Source organism: Penicillium canescens (genome assembly GCF_028828765.1).
Source record: "Penicillium canescens strain IBT 15451 chromosome Unknown utg000011l_segment0_segment0, whole genome shotgun sequence".
Lineage (NCBI taxonomy): Eukaryota > Fungi > Ascomycota > Eurotiomycetes > Eurotiales > Aspergillaceae > Penicillium > Penicillium canescens.
Window position 1 is genome coordinate 339,308 of NW_026703973.1, and position 17,346 is coordinate 356,653.

Below are 17,346 nucleotides of genomic sequence, written 5' to 3' on the forward strand. Positions count from 1 at the left end.
GATACAAGATTTTCCCTTTGTGAATTGTCCAACTGACTTCAACATTTCTATCTACTTTTTAAGCTGTTATTCTCAAACCAACATCAATAGAAGTAAAGAGATTCTCATTGCTTCTGGCCGCAATTGTCCTCCGTAGTTTATCTGGACTTAATAAATGCCAGGCGGTGAGCGCCGGCATCCAACCCGATATTCTTTCTGAGTCACGTCCATGCGACAGGAACATTTCTGGTCTGATTTGCAAGGAGTCTAGGGTTCTGTGGAAGAGCATTTTGACCAAGCTATAATTTCTAACTCCCAATACCTCAGCATCCGTGGCTATGGCGGACCTTGTCGACCACTCCCCCCACCATCCCACCAGCGCCGCCAAATTGGCCAGCGCCTCCAATGTCATCCTGATCGATAACTACGACTCATTCACCTGGAACGTCTATCAGTACTTGGTCCTCGAAGGTGCTACCGTGACCGTTTACCGCAATGACCAAGTTACCGTTGAAGACTTGATCGCGAAGAAGCCTACCCAGCTGGTTATCAGTCCCGGCCCCGGCCACCCAGAGACCGATGCAGGAATCAGCAATGCTGCAATCCAATACTTTAGTGGAAAAATCCCTATCTTTGGTGTCTGCATGGGTCAACAGTGTATGATTACTTCATTTGGTGGCAAAGTGGATGTCACCGGCGAAATCCTTCATGGAAAGACCTCAGTATTGAAGCATGACGCCAAGGGGGTCTACCAGGGATTGCCAACTTCGCTCTCGGTCACTCGGTACCACTCTCTCGCCGGAACACTCTCTACCGTCCCTGAATGCATGGAAGTCACCTCGTGGGCTGAATTGGAGGATGGCAGCGGCAAGAACGTTATTATGGGTGTGAGGCACAAGGAGCTCACCGTGGAGGGCGTTCAATTCCACCCCGAGAGTATTTTGACAGAGTATGGACGTACTATGTTCAGGAACTTCCTCACTCTCACCTCTGGTACTTGGGGCAAACCCCAGACCGCAACTCCCGCAGCACCGGTGGACAAGAAACTCTCTATTTTGGACAAGATCTATGCCCACCGCAGAAATGCTGTTGCCGAGCAGAAGAAGATCCCTGCATTGCGGCCGGAGGCTCTCCAGGCTGCATACGACCTAAACATTGCGCCCCCTCAAATTTCATTCCCTGCACGATTGAGGCAATCGGACTATCCCCTCTCCCTGATGGCGGAGATCAAGCGTGCATCACCCTCAAAGGGTGTCATCTCGGCTGATGTGTGCGCTCCTGCCCAGGCAAGAGAGTATGCCAAGGCTGGAGCTAGCGTCATCTCTGTCCTCACAGAGCCGGAATGGTTCAAGGGCACCATTGATGACTTGCGGGCTGTCCGTCAGAGCTTGGAAGGGCTTACTAACCGACCGGCAGTTCTCCGAAAGGAGTTCGTATTCGACGAATATCAGATTTTGGAAGCACGCCTGGCCGGTGCTGATACTGTTCTACTTATTGTGAAGATGTTGGACATCGAGCTCTTGGCCAGACTGTATCATTACTCTCGCAGTCTTGGCATGGAACCTCTGGTTGAAGTGAACACCCCCGAGGAAATGAAGATTGCCGTTGATCTTGGTTCCCAAGTGATTGGTGTCAACAACAGAGATCTGACGAGCTTCGAAGTCGACCTGGGAACTACAAGTCGCTTGATGGACCAGGTCCCTGAGAGCACAATTGTGTGTGCTCTCAGTGGAATCCTGGGACCCAAGGATGTGGAAGCATATAAGAAAGAAGGTGTCAAGGCAATTCTTGTTGGCGAGGCTTTAATGCGGGCCCAAAATACCTCTGCTTTCGTCGCGGAGCTTCTCGGTGGTTCCGACAAAGATCTTGGCGGCGTCTCGAGCTCTCCATTGGTCAAGATTTGTGGTACTCGGACCGAAGAAGCAGCTTTCGCCGCCATTCAAGCGGGTGCAGATCTCATTGGCATCATCATGGTTCAAGGCCGTTCGCGTCTAGTCCAAGATGATGTGGCCCTTCGCATTTCCCAGGTTATCAAGTCGACACCCCGTCCAGCCAATGTCCCATTACAGCAATCAACAAAGGCTACGCCACTGGAATGGTTCGACCACTCTACTAATGTCTTGCGTCACCCTTCTCGCGCACTTCTTGTGGGTGTTTTCATGGACCAACCGCTGTCATATGTTCTTTCCCAACAACAAAAGTTGGGACTCGACGTTGTGCAACTGCATGGATCTGAGCCACTGGAATGGGCCAGCTTGATTCCGGTTCCCGTCATCCGCAAATTCGCTCCCGGCGACATTGGCATCGCACGCCGCGCATACCACGCTCTTCCCCTGTTGGATTCCGGTGCGGGAGGCTCCGGTGAGCTGCTGGAAGAATCCAGTGTCAAAAAGTCTCTCGATAATGACGACGGACTGCGCGTCATTCTGGCTGGCGGTTTGAATCCGGACAACGTGGTCGACACCGTGAAGAAGCTGGGCCAGTCTAGCCAGAAAGTAGTCGCTCTGGATGTCAGCTCAGGCGTCGAGACCAACGGCTCCCAAGATTTGGAGAAAATTCGGGCCTTTGTGAGGGCAGCCAAAAGCATTCGGCAATGATTAAGGAACCATACTTTTCATTTCTTGGTATATTTTTTACGGCCTCAATTTCTTACTTCATTTTCGATGCATCATGAATCTATGCTCTAGATGAATACACCATCAGCCACTTCGGCTTTTATATCTTTTCAATCCACTCTCACTTGCACTGGTTTGATCATATGCCAGTGAAAACCCCATTTCTCATTGTTCTTGTACCAAGATGTCCCTTAGTGTTTTCTAACATAGTCTTTTTTCGCCGTTCTACTTCGTACATCGAACCATCGTCGCTATCGCAAAACCTCAACCAAATAAAGCCACAGGCATACCAGCAGCGATTGGAGACAGTCGTCTCAGTCTTCTCAGTCGCTATTGGGATTGCCTCCTCTTCTAGGCGTATTTCATATCGACTCCATATTCTCAGAGAATACTGAGGCCGTCTGCGTTCCTCTTCGCTTTCGTTCACTTTCACTTGCGTCGATCTGATATTTGCCCCAAGGGGCTTTTCTGACTCTTCCTCTTATCAGGATCGATCGGTGATGCCTTTCAGCATCCCACTTTCTCTCTCTCCCTCCGCCCTTGGCGAACTTATTATTTGCTTTCCGCCAATAAACCAGGCATACAGATCCCAGGAATTATTCGGAGAAGCTGAGAAGTTCTCTTTGCAATACATCTGGGTCTCGCCTTCAATATACATCCTCGAGGACTTTTTGCCCCCAGCACCAGTCCTTCAAGCAGCAGAGACCCAGAACGCTCACGAAAATATCCAGCAAATCCACCAGCCTTGGCTGATCTCCACAATGGGGAAGACATTTGCGCGCATTCATGCCGCCATCACAGGCAAGTTTGAGGGTGGCATCGGCGAGAAGATTCCGCAGTGGATACGAGCAAACGGGGGAGACTTCAGCCGGGACGTCAATTCTCGCGTCACTCATTTGATCGCAACGGAAGAAGCCTTCAAGCAAAATGTCGAGCCAGGTATGTTGTGTCATCGCGAAACCCCTCGAAGCAATGAGCTAAGAAACGAATACAGTGAAGGATGCGAACAAACTCGGAATCAAGATCGTCAGCTACGATTGGCTTGATGACTCGCTTCTATCCCTAACTCGCCGGCCCAAGGGTGAGGGACGTTACCTTTTGAAGAATATCATCAAGGCGGCGGCAAAGAAGGCAAAAGTACTCAAGGCACCCAACAAGGTTGTCAAGTCTCAGGCTAAGCCAAAGGCCCCAAAGCGTCCTATCGGTATTTCTTGCTCTTACTTTTACTCTGTTGAAATCCAGTCGGCCGATGCACTGATATTGATATATTATAGTTGATCCATTCATCAAACCCAGAGGCAAAAGAAGAGGTAAGTACTACTCCGCCATCATATCAAATATCAAGCTAACGTTTATTTGAACCGTTCAGCGGTGCGTCAAGAATACTTTGACAGCTTCACAGGAACACTCTACAGTGCCACCATGTTCCGCAGAGCTCAACCACCAGCCACGGCGAGAGAAAAATGCCAGCTGACGGTAAGTGATGACCACCATTACAGTGGCAGTAAAAAACCATTACTGATCAATTCAAGGTCTACGAATCACTTTCTGAGCCACACATGTACTCAACATACATCAAATTCAGTCGTACCGGCAAATCCTCCGTCGAGGTCCTGACCCCACCAAGAAACAGCGTCCAGCTCGCCGTCAACATCTTTAAGATGCACTTCAAGATTCATACTGGCAAGGAATGGGAAGACCGAGCGAATGGAAAGATCCTACCACCCAAGAAGGATGCTGTTGGAAAACCTTTGCCGGCACATGCTGGTTGGTTCTTCCTTGAGGAACACAGAAGTATTCTCGGCAGCTTCATGATGAGTTCGCAGAACATGGATACTCGTGCAGCGGATGATAAGACTGGAATCAATGCCTTGGCTGAGCAGGGAAAAAGCGATACCTCAATGGAAGCGATGATCGATCTCGAGGACAAGGAAGAGGATGAGCGCTACGACAACGGAGAATAGGCAGATAGTGGCGCCAGTGGTGAGAAGTCTGAGGAAATGGAGATTCGGGATGGAGATTTCATCGCGAAGGAGTCAGATCAGGAGGGCGATGGAGCCGGAATCCAGGCCATGGTTAAAGCGCAGGTATAGTGCCACTCATGAAGTATTTACATAGCCTCCACGAAGAATGATATTACTAGCTTACAGTCTTTGGGGTTAAAAAGGTACAACAGGGGTCATAAGTGTGTATACCGTGCCATGAAGTATTGAACGGTCTCTACATGAAACCCTCGAAGCGAGTATACTGTTTATAAAAGGTTTTCACCCTATATTGGCCTCTCTTTTGGCACCTACTTTGCCCTTTTTCGAGTGCCTCTGGTTCATCATGTAGGCTGTATAAAGGTGGGTGAAAGGACCTATGGCCTATGAATGTACTTCGAGCAAATTTTGGAGTATACCTGTCAGACTGACATAAATTCCTCATAATAGACCGTAGCAAACAGATTCATTCACTGTCCCAGTTTCAGCTTCACCAGGAATAGCCCAGATACTCCTGACCATGCAAAATGCGTGAACCACGATTTGCAAACCAAAACTCACACCCGCAAACCAAAAGGATAAAGCTCCATAGGTCGTAATAGTATATATGCACACCCGTGCTAGAAGCGATAGTGAATGGCACAATAAAATTGAGCAAGCCAATAAGACTCTGGGAGTACAAGTTTGGGCTTCGTATCAGAACGAATAATCCATGCCGCAATCCTGGAACCAGAACATTGTCGGTCGTGTTTTCCAATCACTAACATCCCAGTAAACCATCCTATACGCCTAAGGACAACTTAGCCAAGAAGTGTATCAGGGTCGAGCTACAAAGTATATAATGTGCACGTGACGTCGACATGGCTCCCTTGTGAACTTAAACCGTCCAAGGTAGCTAGTTTTGCCAGTCAATTTACGTCAATTAGCCTTGTGGTGTAGATTCGATGCGTTGCATTCCATTTTGGGATCAAAATATATGATCCACATCATTTAAATAGGGTATAAAGACAATAACACAAGAAAACAACCCTTCTAATTGCCCTTTTAACACCAGATACGCCAGTCGATCATCAATTTGACGATATAAGGTTCTGTCTTTTTGACCACCCACGCCACAGACAATGAAGTGATGCGAATATGAAAAATTACAGGTAATCCTTCTTCTTACTGGTTCTTGTGTATTGAGTAAGGGCCCACTCAACATCACCACTAGAGCCCTTCTCCAACGTGCCTCCACGGATTTCGAACAGGCGCATAGTCATGCGTGGACCAACCTCGGCCAGCTCCACATCGCGGTATCCAGTCTTGACAAAGACATGGTGGCGCACCTCGATGTTATCATCCTTGTTCACAAAGCTGACAACACGGTTGCCGACCTTGCCAGTCTCACGGGGTGGGAAGAGATGCTTCAGGATCTGAACAACACGGGCACCCAGCTTAGTGGTGAAACCCTCAAAGACCAGGTGCGGGTAGCTCTCCGACACGGTACCACGAGCAGAATTCGGGATATCTGCGCGCAGAACGACATTGTGAAGGGAGAAGCTGGCAGTTGGGCCGTGAGGGAGATGTGAAATGGTGAGGGCGGTGGGAGTACCACGGTGCTCGTGGAGGAGGAGCATATCGGTCAAGGCGGCGGAGGTTGCGCTGGAGACCATATCTCCCAGAACGAGGGTTCCACGGTTGAGACGGATAGCGGTGGGGAGAAGAAGACGGATTTCCTTTGCGAAGGCACCGAGGCGAACAGAGGGGGAGCGAGAAGTGGTGACCAGAGGACGGGGATCGATAATTCCGGATGTTAAAACGTATTCGTCGTCGATGTCCATCTCAGTGTCGTCTTTTGATTCGTCATATTTGAAGTCCGCTCGAAGAGCCTTATCGTCTGCAATCGTGGGATCCAAAGGCTTTCCAGAAGCCAATGAAGCTTTCAGCTGGGCTCTTTTCTCAGCAATGGAGGCATCGCGGAGCAGCAGAGCTCTCCGGTAGAGATAATCGCGACGTTCGCGGGTTTGACGGCGCTGTATACAATGAGTATAATGTCAAATTTCCATGCGATGAGTACTTACCAGCATTTTGTCGAGTTGGAGAATGTTGAGGTGAGAGGCGGGTAACTTTTTTTTCTTAACTCCGGCGCTGCGTCTTTGGCTCGTCTGCGTAGCCGGAGTGGGATCGCACCGATAAAGAATCTGGGTTGCGGAGGGCTTCTCATCTAGACAACCTCACCTCTCTTTTGTTCGAGAGAGCTCGATGTATGACATCTCACAGACTTTCTGATAATATATTGCTAATGCTTACATGTCTAGTTCTCCCCCCGCTCCTCTGCCCCTCCGGCCCTGACTGCAACCCTCCGAGGACGACCGGATTGTCCTCTACGCTCTTTTATTGCTTACGACTTTCAAATCCTTTTCTTGTTCTCGCCTGCGCTTTCAGCTTTTCGTTTTCATTTTGCTTCCGCGCTTCTTTCACTCCGACCCTATCACCACCAACTTCCCAGATCAGCATTCATAATGAGCTATCGGCCGGAAGATCCCTCAACGGGGGCGGAGATTGATGAGCATGACCAGACTGCACTTGGCCGCGCAAGGCCGAGGCTTCACGACGACGAAGATGAAGGCTCCGATAACTTTGAAGACGACGATATGGAAAGCACAGTGGGTGCGCCAGTGAATGGGAACCAGAAGAACCAAGGACATGGCGATGAAGAAATAGAGCTTCCTGCCCATGCATGCGCGTGAGTCTCGCCTCTCTTCTTGATATGTGATTTTACTAAGATTTAATAGATACTGCGGCATCCATAACCCCAGCAGAGTCGTCAAATGTCTTTCATGTAACAAATGGTTCTGCAGTGCTCGTGGAAACACCTCCTCGTCTCATATTGTCAATCACCTTGTCCGCGCTCGCCATAAAGAAGTTCAGCTTCACCCGGCATCCTCATTGGGTGATACCATCCTCGAATGCTACAACTGTGGCACCAAGAATGTGTTCTTGCTTGGATTCATCCCCGCTAAATCAGATACAGTGGTTGTGCTTCTTTGTCGCCAGCCTTGTGCCTCTATGCCTTCCTCCAAGGACATGAACTGGGACACTTCACGCTGGCAGCCACTTATCGAGGACCGCTCTTTCCTCCCCTGGTTGGTGGGAGCGCCCACTGATCAAGAGCAACTCCGAGCCCGCCACCTCAGCCCACAGGTTATTGCCAAATTGGAAGAAATGTGGAAGGAGAACAGCAATGCGACCCTCGAGGATCTTGAGAAAGCCACCGCAGTAGATGACGAGCCTGCCCCAGTTTTACTTCGCTACGATGATGCCTTCCAGTACCAGAACATATTTGGACCACTCGTTAAGATCGAGGCTGATTACGACCGCAAGTTGAAGGAATCCCAATCTCAAGACGGATTGATCGTGCGCTGGGATCTCGGTCTTAACAACAAGCATCTTGCTAGCTTTGTCCTGCCCAAGCTCGAGCTGGGAGATGTGAAGCTGGCTGTTGGTGATGAGATGCGCCTCAAGTACAACGGTGAACTGCGTCCCAAGTGGGAAGGAGTTGGCTACGTTATCAAAATTCCTAACAACCAATCTGATGAGGTGACCATTGAATTGCGCGCCAAGGGTGATCACAAGTCAGTTCCAACAGAATGCACTCACAACTTCATGGCAGACTATGTCTGGAAATCCACTTCCTTTGACCGTATGCAATGCGCCATGAAGACATTTGCCGTTGATGAGATGAGTGTCTCTGGTTACATCTTCCATCGCCTTCTTGGTCATGAAGTTGCGGCGGCTCCCATGAAGACACAGATCCCGAAGAAATTCAGTGTTCCTGGTCTGCCTGATCTGAACGGCAGTCAGATTAACGCAGTGAAGAGTGTTCTGCAGCGCCCCCTCAGTCTGATCCAGGGTCCACCTGGGACTGGTAAGACCGTCACCTCGGCCACCATCATTTACCACCTTGCCAAGATCAACGGAGGTCAAGTGTTGGTATGCGCTCCATCCAACGTTGCGGTTGACCAGCTTTGTGAACGTATACACCGAACAGGTCTCAAGACTGTCCGTGTCACTGCCAAATCCCGCGAGGATGTAGAGTCTGCCGTTGGTTTCCTTTCACTGCATGAGCAGGTTCGCATGAACGACAGCAACATTGAATTGGTAAAGCTCAACCAGCTTAAGGCTGAACTTGGTGAGTTGTCTAGCCAGGACGAAAAGCGCCTGAAGCAACTTACCCGGTCTGCCGAGCGCGAAATTCTCACCAACGCGGATGTCATCTGCTGTACTTGTGTGGGTGCAGGCGATCCTCGTCTCTCCAAGGGCAAGTTCCGTACTGTTCTGATTGACGAGTCTACCCAATCCGCCGAGCCAGAGTGCATGATCCCATTGGTTCTTGGTTGCAAGCAAGTTGTTCTGGTTGGTGATCACCAGCAGCTTGGCCCTGTTATCATGAACAAGAAGGCTGCCAAGGCTGGCTTGAATCAGTCTCTGTTCGAGCGTCTCGTTATCTTGGGCTGCTCTCCTATCCGTTTGAACGTTCAGTACCGCATGCACCCGTGTCTTTCGGAGTTCCCCTCGAACATGTTCTACGAGGGCTCTCTGCAGAACGGTATCACTATTGCTGATCGTGTTCGCCGTGATGTGGACTTCCCCTGGCCCATCATTGATGACCCCATGATGTTCTGGTCCAACCTGGGCAACGAAGAAATCTCGGCCTCGGGAACCTCGTACCTGAACCGTACCGAAGCAACCAATGTTGAGAAAATTGTTACCCGTTTCTTCAAGGCAGGTGTTCAGCCCAAGGACATCGGTATTATTACTCCCTACGAGGGACAGCGTAGCTACATCGTCAGCTCGATGCAGGCAAACGGTACTTTCAAGAAGGAGCACTACAAGGAGATTGAGGTCGCATCTGTCGATGCCTTCCAGGGCCGAGAGAAGGATTACATCATTCTATCTTGTGTGCGTTCCAACGACCACCAGGGTATCGGTTTCCTGAGCGATCCTCGTCGTCTCAATGTCGCCCTTACTCGTGCCCGTTTCGGTCTGGTCATCCTCGGAAACCCCAAGGTTCTCTCCAAGCATCCTCTGTGGAACTGCCTTCTGCAACACTTCAAGGAACGACACTGTCTCGTCGAAGGACCCTTGTCCAACCTCCAAGAGTCTTTGATCCAGTTCAGCCGTCCCAAGCAAGCCTACAGAGGCCCCCAGCGCTTCCAGATGTCTTTCAGCCAGGCTAACAATGCCCCCAACAGCGCTGTCAATGGTCGCAACGGCCATCGCAATGAGTATCATGACTCTGGATCTGTGGTCGGCTATATCCCCGACGATGTGTCTTCAGTTCACTCATCTGCTCTTGGTGGCGTTGGTCTTCCCTCTGGTTACCCGCCTATGTTCCAAAACTTCGGCGACGGCTGGCCTTCCATCTCTGGTGGTCGCCGTGCAAACGGTGGCCGAGCGAAGGGGGCTCCAAGTGTGGCTGGAGAGTCTGTCGCTGCCACTGAGTCCGACGTCACCAGCAGCATTGTTGATGGACGTAGCGTTGACCAAGGCGGTGTCAGCCTCGCTGGCCTCAGCATCAACGACATGAACAAGCAGCCCAGCTTGAGCCAATCCGACCGTCTGAAGCGCTATGTGGAGTCTGGTGGACGCGAACCTTACAGAGCTGGAGTTCCCGACAATGGAAGCATCTTCGGAGGTAGCTCAGCCAGCATTCGCGTAACCCGTGGTGCACCCGGCCAGAATATTCACGATGACGATGACGCTCGCAGTGTCTCCACTGCTTTCGCCAGCCAAGTCGGCGGTAACTACGACTGAGTGAACACCCTCGTATATAATACGTTTCAGGGCAATCTCCAACAGATTCATTCTCCTACCACTCGGAGAAACAATGTCCGCAATAGCTACCAGGGTTCTTTCCAACAGAGTCTGCCCGCCAGTTTCTTCCATGCCGATCAGAACTTTGGATCGGTGAAACCAGGACTTTTCGGATGCTCATTCTTGGCTTCGCTTAACTGCCAGAAGAGCACCGTTACGTCGGGTCGAAGGACAGCCCTTGGTCTGATCCCTCGTCATTGCCACCTCAGTATTCCTACAGAGCGTGACTTTCAGACGGATACGACGATGATCGCCCAGTATTCTTCTGTTCAAGAAATTTACAAGCATCCCCGTCAATTTTCGATGCTCAGTTCAGATAGCCCCGGTAGCAATTACCGGGCGACTCTGCGAATGTTTCCCTGCCCCTTGGCCTTGATCCATACTTGCCACAGTAACTCTATCGCTAAGACTGTCAGGTATCTAGCTCAAAAAAAATCAATGCCAAATATCATCCCATTCGTATACGTAGATATGAAATCCAATATTTTTACCTCTAATTCTCGAAGTACCAAGTGATTCATCGACCATATAATTCACTCGGTATTCTTAGGGCTAATCCGTTGCCCCGCTTTGGTCCCTTCAGCCCCCTCAATACCTCAACATCAAGTCCTGGAATCCCCAAATCAGCCAGCCAGATCAGCCGAAATGGAGACCTCAATGATTTCTATCGGCACACACCGGCTCTTCTACACAACCAGTGGTACCCCGCGAGGCCCCGATGATCCTCTAGTGGTAATCATCCCAGGATCAGGCGATGTCGCCTCCAGCTACGCAGCTCTAGAACCCCTAGTATCCCAATTCGCCCAAATACTCCTATACGACCGCTCAGGTCTAGGAAAAAGCGAAAGCGGACCGAATCGCATCTCGGCAGTTGCATCCGCAATAGAATTACACAGCCTTCTCCAAGCAACTCAACAGCAAGGTCCAATAATCTTAGCCGCCCATTCCTACGGTGGTCTTGTCGCAAGAGAATATCTACATCTCCACCCAGAAAGGGTCTGTGGAATGGTTCTCTTCGAAACCGCAACCGAGAACAACCTCGATTTCTTCCAAGTCCCGGATCCGAATATTGCTGCCGTAGTAGGTGACCTCAAGGTATCCCAGATTACAGGCTTGCGAGCAGACTCAGTTCTAACCCGAGATCAATGGCGGCAAAGGGCTATGGAAATGGCTCGTGGTGCTGTTGCCGGAGAGGCAGAAGCAAATTCTGCTGTTGAAGTTTGCCAGACTCTTGGCGAGAAGAAGCAGTTTGAACGACAGGCTTTGGGCGATAAGCCTTTGAGCGTGATACTTTGCAAAAGTGTGACGGAGTATGAGCGGATCTTTGAGAAGGGCGTCGAAGCGGGTAATGGGACGACAGCGCAGCAGAGGACGTTTCGGAAATTGTTGGATGGGTGGGAGGTAGCTGCGAGGACGCTAAGTGAGGAACAGTTGCGGCTTTCTTCGAGAACTCATTTTGTTTATTTGCCAGACTGTGGGCATAACGTTCATCTTATCAGACCTGATGTTGTGGCTGAGGAGATTCAGTGGGTGCTTGATATGGTACGGGGCAGAGATGTTCAGAAGCTTTAATTTCATCTAGGGCTATGATCATCATGGTCTTTTGACTTGAGGCTTGTCTTTTGAAATGGTCTTGTTGCCAGCACAACCTACCAGTATCTTTCAAGTATTTCAGCCTACAACAGGGGCCATAAATATTTATACGGTGCCATGAAGTGTTGGACTCTCTCTATACGACAGCCTCGAAGCGAGCATATCGTCTTATGGATTGGTTTAGCCCAGCTTTGGCCTGTCTTTTTTCCAACTCTTTTTGCCCATTTTCGGCTTCCTAGGATTAATTATATAGATCGTATAAGGTGGAGGTGTGAAAGGACCCATGGCCTATGACTGTATGTATGCTCTGCTCCTTCCCCTAATTCTTCTTTTGTCCTTCCTGGCCATGGTAGCTGGCTGGATAAATGTATTGAACAGAAGAAAAGCTGAAAAAAAAAAAAAAAAAGTAAAATGACAGGCAGAAATGATGTTCTCCTGTTCTTTTAAGGTGTATGGATCTCATGTGCCTGGAAGGGTCAAGCCTTGTATTGAGTTACCAGAATAGGGCTAGCGGTGACCGAGTGGATATGTGGATATCGTGGGGAATTTGGCGTTGAATTCTATGAAGTACAGTCCAGACGACTCAAAGATATATGTATATCCGTGGGACAAGTCTATGAAGAGTTATTCTCAAACCTAAATCAAAGCCCGTGCCGACAATTGATCTCCAACGTGCTTTGTATTTGGCTGTTGCTGACGTACCCATTTCACAGCCTTGGAGCTGACCCTGACCACATCTCATCTTCTTTTACTCGCCTCGATCGATCGGTCGGACTTGGGCTTCTCATTACGCCAGTATATTTCTCGATCAAATTTAGCTCTTTGATACGATGTCATCCCTGACTCAAGCGGACATGCTACAGAGTGAAAGTGTGGCAAAGGAGAAACGAAAACCCGTCCGCCGCAATCCGGAGAAGAGACGACAACAGAATATCAAGGCGCAAAAAAGATATCGTAAGCTTACAGTTGGTAGTCTCTGAGAATTCAAGTACTTATTATTTGCTTAGGGGAGAAGCTTCGTGATCGCCTAAGCCATCTCGAGGCACTCGAAGCCTCGCAACGTGGTTCTGTTGAAGAAACGCTAGCTGTGAACACAGCTACATCTCAAGCGACTATAACTGAGGGATCACATATCACTACACAAGACCCATCAATTTATGATACTTCAGACATATACGCTCCCAGTCTATCCTCGGGGACTCAGGATTTCCATTACATTGTCCCACAGTTCGAGGATAACTGGTCAGCATTGAGTACGTGGGACTCCACGGCAATTATTTCACAGTCCGACGGCACCTCAACAGTGCCAAGCATATGGGGATCTGCAACACATACCTCACAATCAGAGAACAATACACCACCATCACTAAGTCCATGGGACACCACAGCACTCTTTTTACCGTCATTCGGCACCCAATCTACAACGGGAAGGTCGGATCCCATAGCCACAACCCACGTCGATCCTTCAGTTGTGGTGTGCGAAAAACACAATGACGGCTCAGACCCATACTGGACAACGAACATAGATTGTGGCTGCTCTATTCCACACATCCAAATACGAACACAAGGACCGGATCCATTTACCCTGAGAGGTCTCCGACTTTTGAGTTTTACACCGACTGCACGTATAGCAGATCCATATGTCAATACCCTTCGCCTCGAAACGGTGTGCACAATCTCAGCATTGTTCAATCTGGGGATGCATATCGGTATTACCGAGGAGATGATATGTGCTGAAGATTGTCGCTCGCCGTTTTACCGCTCGGGCGCGAAGTCTGATCATCCCATTGAAGCAAATACCATTGGCACGGTAAAGGGAATCTTCAAGGCGCTGAAGCCGGATCTGAGACCCAGCAGTGAACAGATTACCGTGGAGCACCATCCATATATTGATATTCTCCCCTTTCCGACTTTGAGGAAAAACCTCATCAGGCACCAACATCTGGAAGAATTTGACGAGGATCAGTTCTTTCTCGATCTTCTGGCTGGCTTGGTATGCTGGGGAGGTGCAGGTGTGGGGAGGAGGGATCGAGATCAGTCCACTGGGTTCGCTTCGACAGGTACACCGTGGGATGTCCGCAGTTGGGAAGCTAAGGTGTGGTTTTTGAAGAAGTATTGGACTCTGCTAGGTGGAAAAGATGGAGAGCTTGTCCGGCAAAGTGAGTGGTGGCGTGGTATTCGAGGGGAGGACACGCCGACTGAAATTGAAAGCGTATAGCAAGACGAATGTTTGATGCCAGGCAAATCACTCAGTTAGTGAGTCTTACTCTTCATAACAAAAATCTATATACTTCGACTTTTTCTTGGGTAAAATAATCTTTCTTTCACCTTTTGACCAAGCCTTGCTGTTCAGCATCATTTAAACCCCACTATCATCCAAAACAAGGATGGAAAGTTGGTATAAGCTAGGAATCGAGCTCGAAAACATACTCACAGCTGATGAATCCCCCTGCCTTGGGCAAGGTGACGAACTCCCTTTTTCTCGATATCTAGAAAAGAAATGCAACGCCATTCTTCCACCCGCCACTCAAATGGAAACCGAGGATATCCTGTGGGGCCGTATGCGCGACTATGCAGCAATACGACATTGGCTTATCACGAAAGTCTCAATTATCCAAAGGTTTGGTGACATAGTTGACCAGTGTACTCCAAGAAATCCCTATCATGTATGATAATCAATTTACTCACTACACTCAGGGAGAATCGAATTGGTATCGCCAATATTGGATCTTCGAGAGAACTGCCACTGGTGAGATCAAGTTCACGACATTTTAACGCACTCGGACAGGTTTGCACAATGACAGGCAATGATGCCTGCGGCATGCAGGTCCACGTGTCTCAAGGAGAAGGGAAATGGGAACTGAAAGATCTCCAGGCAATGAGCCACAACATAATCTATTTTGAATGTGCTATTGATGCCCTCCCCCCAATGGCTCGACGAGACACCCCGGCTGCTCCACGGAATAGCTGGGTGAGTGCATCTCTTCAAGAAAAATCATTGACAGAGTGTTGGGATTGCATCAGTGGATGTAAAACCACTGATAATCTCGTTCAGGTCATGAACAACAGTTTCAAATACTTTGCCTGGAACTTTTGCCCTCTCTTGAGTTTTCGGGGCGGCCACTGCAATGCCAAACGGACTATCGAGTTCCGAATAGCGCCACGGATAACAAGAGCAGATGAGTGTTTGGCACGGGTGGAGTTTGTTGTTGCTTTTATTCATGCCTCCATTTTTCCCAAGGCGAAGTTGGGTCGTTACATGCTTCGTGAATACACGCGGGGGGCCAGTGGCTTGTTTCAGTACATCACGAGCGTTCCGCTTCCTGGCTTCAATCGTGAGAGTTCGGAAAGTCCTTTTGCGGGGAGGCATGGATCGGTAATTCCTGTGACCCCGTATGATCCATGGGAGAGGAATTCGCGTGGCAAGAAAAGTACCAGGCCTTGGACGGGATTACTGTATGAACGAACAAGGAAGATGAACATAAAATGATTGAGATAGAGAATCAAATATTATCCGCGATAGACATCCAAAAGAAGTAATAATACGCTATGAAACTAGTATACAGAGCTTTTGAAAATAGTCCAACACAGCATACAGTGCACATACCCAGCCCACACCACAACTAATGACACGCTTTCCCATACTTCCTCAAACGCAAATAGTTATAAGGCAAAGGCGCCAAATACCCAGCCCCCATCGAGACAATGGCGGCCAACCAGAACTTTGGATCACCAAAAGCAACCAATCCACCCGTCAAATGATAATCGACAGCATTTTCCGCAATCTCCATGGCCAACATCGAAACCATGCTCATGCCCATAGCAGTACGAGCAGCCCTTACCCAAGGCAGCTGGTCAGCCCCACGATGGAGCAGGACTGTCTCGAGAATGATGGAAGTCGTGATACCAGACGCCACTGGGTCGATTATTAGCAGGGGTCATCATTATAAGCGGAATAGCTGGAAATAGAGAAGGGGACTCACTCGACATGGCCATGATGCTGCTCATGCCCAGTTCTGGGTAGTAGGTTTGAAGAACCCATAATGCAGCGAAATCACCAGTTGTGCAACCTACGAGACAGCGGAGAGTGTTGATTCCTGCTCTTCGCCAAGTGGATTTGCAGGTCCAGAATGGGAGACGGAGTGTTGACGAGGAGGTTGATGAGGGGTTTGTAATAGTGGTCTGGCTTTTGCAGGTCTTTTCTTCCTGCGGAACATTTGAAGAAGGCTCTTTATGACAAGCTCGTGTAGGATGGATGCTGCTGAAGGGGCGTATAGAGGCCCAACAAACCCCGGGGCTGCGTACGGTGAAGAGCGAGTGGCGTATTGGATTCATGTTGCGGAAGATTCGGAGATCTATGCACTTCCAAGCAATGGTTTTTACAAAACTCGTCGAGACAGAATGAAGCCGCGCTAGGTGGAAAGGGTGGAGCTTGGTTCGGGCCTGTAGCACAAATGCCGCGTTCAAATAATCAGATGTGACATTCCTCGCACAAGTATCCCAGTATGAGTGGAAGTTGAACTCTTGAGCTTAATGATGTTGCGGTGAATCAAAACATGCTAGTTACTATACAAAGTGAAGACAGAGTACAAACTGCGAGTTCACCCTTACACGGCTATCGAGTGGGGCGGGAAGACTAACATCCCATCTCACCCAACAGCGCCATTCACGCATTTAGTACGCTTGGCGTGGGTTCTTTTGCCAAACAGGCTCGGTCTCATGATGGAACATATTTGATGGCTGAGTTTTATGCTTCGTCATGCCGGGCAGTGTACAAAGCAATTTCTTGGTAAAGGAATATCCTAGTACATCGTACATGAAACTAGAGGTTCTCAAAATAGATAAGCATGAATATAGGGCCTGGTCAAGGCGCTGACATGCAGATCTTGATGCCCAGACAGAGGCAGTGTTTATTAGGCAGTACTATTCTTCACTACGCACATCCCCCGCTTAGCCAAGAGGGTCTATAGATCCCGCAAGGGTTTTTGTAACAGAGTTAGTAGTTTACGTCCGATTCTGAGATGAGCTGCTCTACATTGTATAGGTGCTTCTTCCTTTTAATTGGGTTTCCTGGTGTCTTCTCTGTCTTTTTTTCTGAACTTGATAATGTTGAGTGTGTTGTTGTCAGAGCTGCAAGATTCAATATGTTGATCCTCTGGCATAGCCATGATATCCACGCAATCATTCTTCTTTTGCCATCAAAACAACGCAGAATGTTCTGTTCCAATTGTCATCAAGGTCTGCATAGCCGGGTTGACAAGAACGGGCTCTCACTGGATCGCTTCCTGAACATTGGAATGTGAGTGCCTTTTTATAGA

The 17,346-nt window shown here is 49.1% G+C and overlaps 8 protein-coding genes across 8 annotated transcripts; 6 read left to right on the forward strand and 2 right to left on the reverse strand.

Annotated features, from left to right (window-relative positions):
• Positions 1-317: 317 nt before the first annotated feature.
• On the forward strand, positions 318-2,576 carry N7446_012851 (bifunctional anthranilate synthase/indole-3-glycerol-phosphate synthase; the record flags this gene model as incomplete). The annotated part of the gene is made up of 1 exon (XM_058521593.1): positions 318-2,576. The coding sequence occupies one exon, from the start codon at positions 318-320 to the stop codon at positions 2,574-2,576; it is 2,259 nt and encodes a 752-aa protein (XP_058365070.1).
• A 730-nt stretch (positions 2,577-3,306) lies between these two features.
• N7446_012852 (BRCT domain protein) lies at positions 3,307-4,749 on the forward strand. Its single transcript, XM_058521594.1, has 5 exons — positions 3,307-3,533; positions 3,589-3,798; positions 3,869-3,904; positions 3,964-4,070; positions 4,127-4,749. The coding sequence occupies exons 1-5, from the start codon at positions 3,356-3,358 to the stop codon at positions 4,556-4,558; spliced, it is 963 nt and encodes a 320-aa protein (XP_058365071.1). The 5' UTR covers positions 3,307-3,355; the 3' UTR covers positions 4,559-4,749.
• Positions 4,750-5,721: 972 nt separating this feature from the next.
• On the reverse strand, positions 5,722-6,645 carry N7446_012853 (snoRNA-binding rRNA-processing protein IMP4; the record flags this gene model as incomplete). The annotated part of the gene is made up of 2 exons (XM_058521595.1): positions 5,722-6,591; positions 6,640-6,645. 2 exons carry the CDS (start codon positions 6,643-6,645, stop codon positions 5,722-5,724), a joined length of 876 nt encoding a protein of 291 aa, XP_058365072.1.
• Positions 6,646-7,080: 435 nt separating this feature from the next.
• N7446_012854 (putative regulator of nonsense transcripts) lies at positions 7,081-10,375 on the forward strand (the record flags this gene model as incomplete). Its single annotated transcript, XM_058521596.1, has 2 exons — positions 7,081-7,304; positions 7,354-10,375. 2 exons carry the CDS (start codon positions 7,081-7,083, stop codon positions 10,373-10,375), a joined length of 3,246 nt encoding a protein of 1,081 aa, XP_058365073.1.
• A 705-nt stretch (positions 10,376-11,080) lies between these two features.
• Positions 11,081-12,007, forward strand: N7446_012855 (alpha/beta fold hydrolase; the record flags this gene model as incomplete). The annotated part of the gene is made up of 1 exon (XM_058521597.1): positions 11,081-12,007. The coding sequence occupies one exon, from the start codon at positions 11,081-11,083 to the stop codon at positions 12,005-12,007; it is 927 nt and encodes a 308-aa protein (XP_058365074.1).
• Positions 12,008-12,858: 851 nt separating this feature from the next.
• On the forward strand, positions 12,859-14,246 carry N7446_012856 (bZIP transcription factor; the record flags this gene model as incomplete). The annotated part of the gene is made up of 2 exons (XM_058521598.1): positions 12,859-12,982; positions 13,036-14,246. The coding sequence occupies 2 exons, from the start codon at positions 12,859-12,861 to the stop codon at positions 14,244-14,246; spliced, it is 1,335 nt and encodes a 444-aa protein (XP_058365075.1).
• Positions 14,247-14,825: 579 nt separating this feature from the next.
• N7446_012857 (uncharacterized protein) lies at positions 14,826-15,090 on the forward strand (the record flags this gene model as incomplete). The annotated part of the gene is made up of 2 exons (XM_058521599.1): positions 14,826-14,999; positions 15,034-15,090. The coding sequence occupies 2 exons, from the start codon at positions 14,826-14,828 to the stop codon at positions 15,088-15,090; spliced, it is 231 nt and encodes a 76-aa protein (XP_058365076.1).
• Positions 15,091-15,596: 506 nt separating this feature from the next.
• N7446_012858 (DUF4396 domain-containing protein) lies at positions 15,597-16,587 on the reverse strand. The gene is made up of 2 exons (XM_058521600.1): positions 16,012-16,587; positions 15,597-15,944 (listed from the first exon to the last, which is right to left on the reverse strand). The coding sequence occupies exons 1-2, from the start codon at positions 16,361-16,363 to the stop codon at positions 15,652-15,654; spliced, it is 645 nt and encodes a 214-aa protein (XP_058365077.1). The 5' UTR covers positions 16,364-16,587; the 3' UTR covers positions 15,597-15,651.
• Positions 16,588-17,346: the final 759 nt, after the last annotated feature.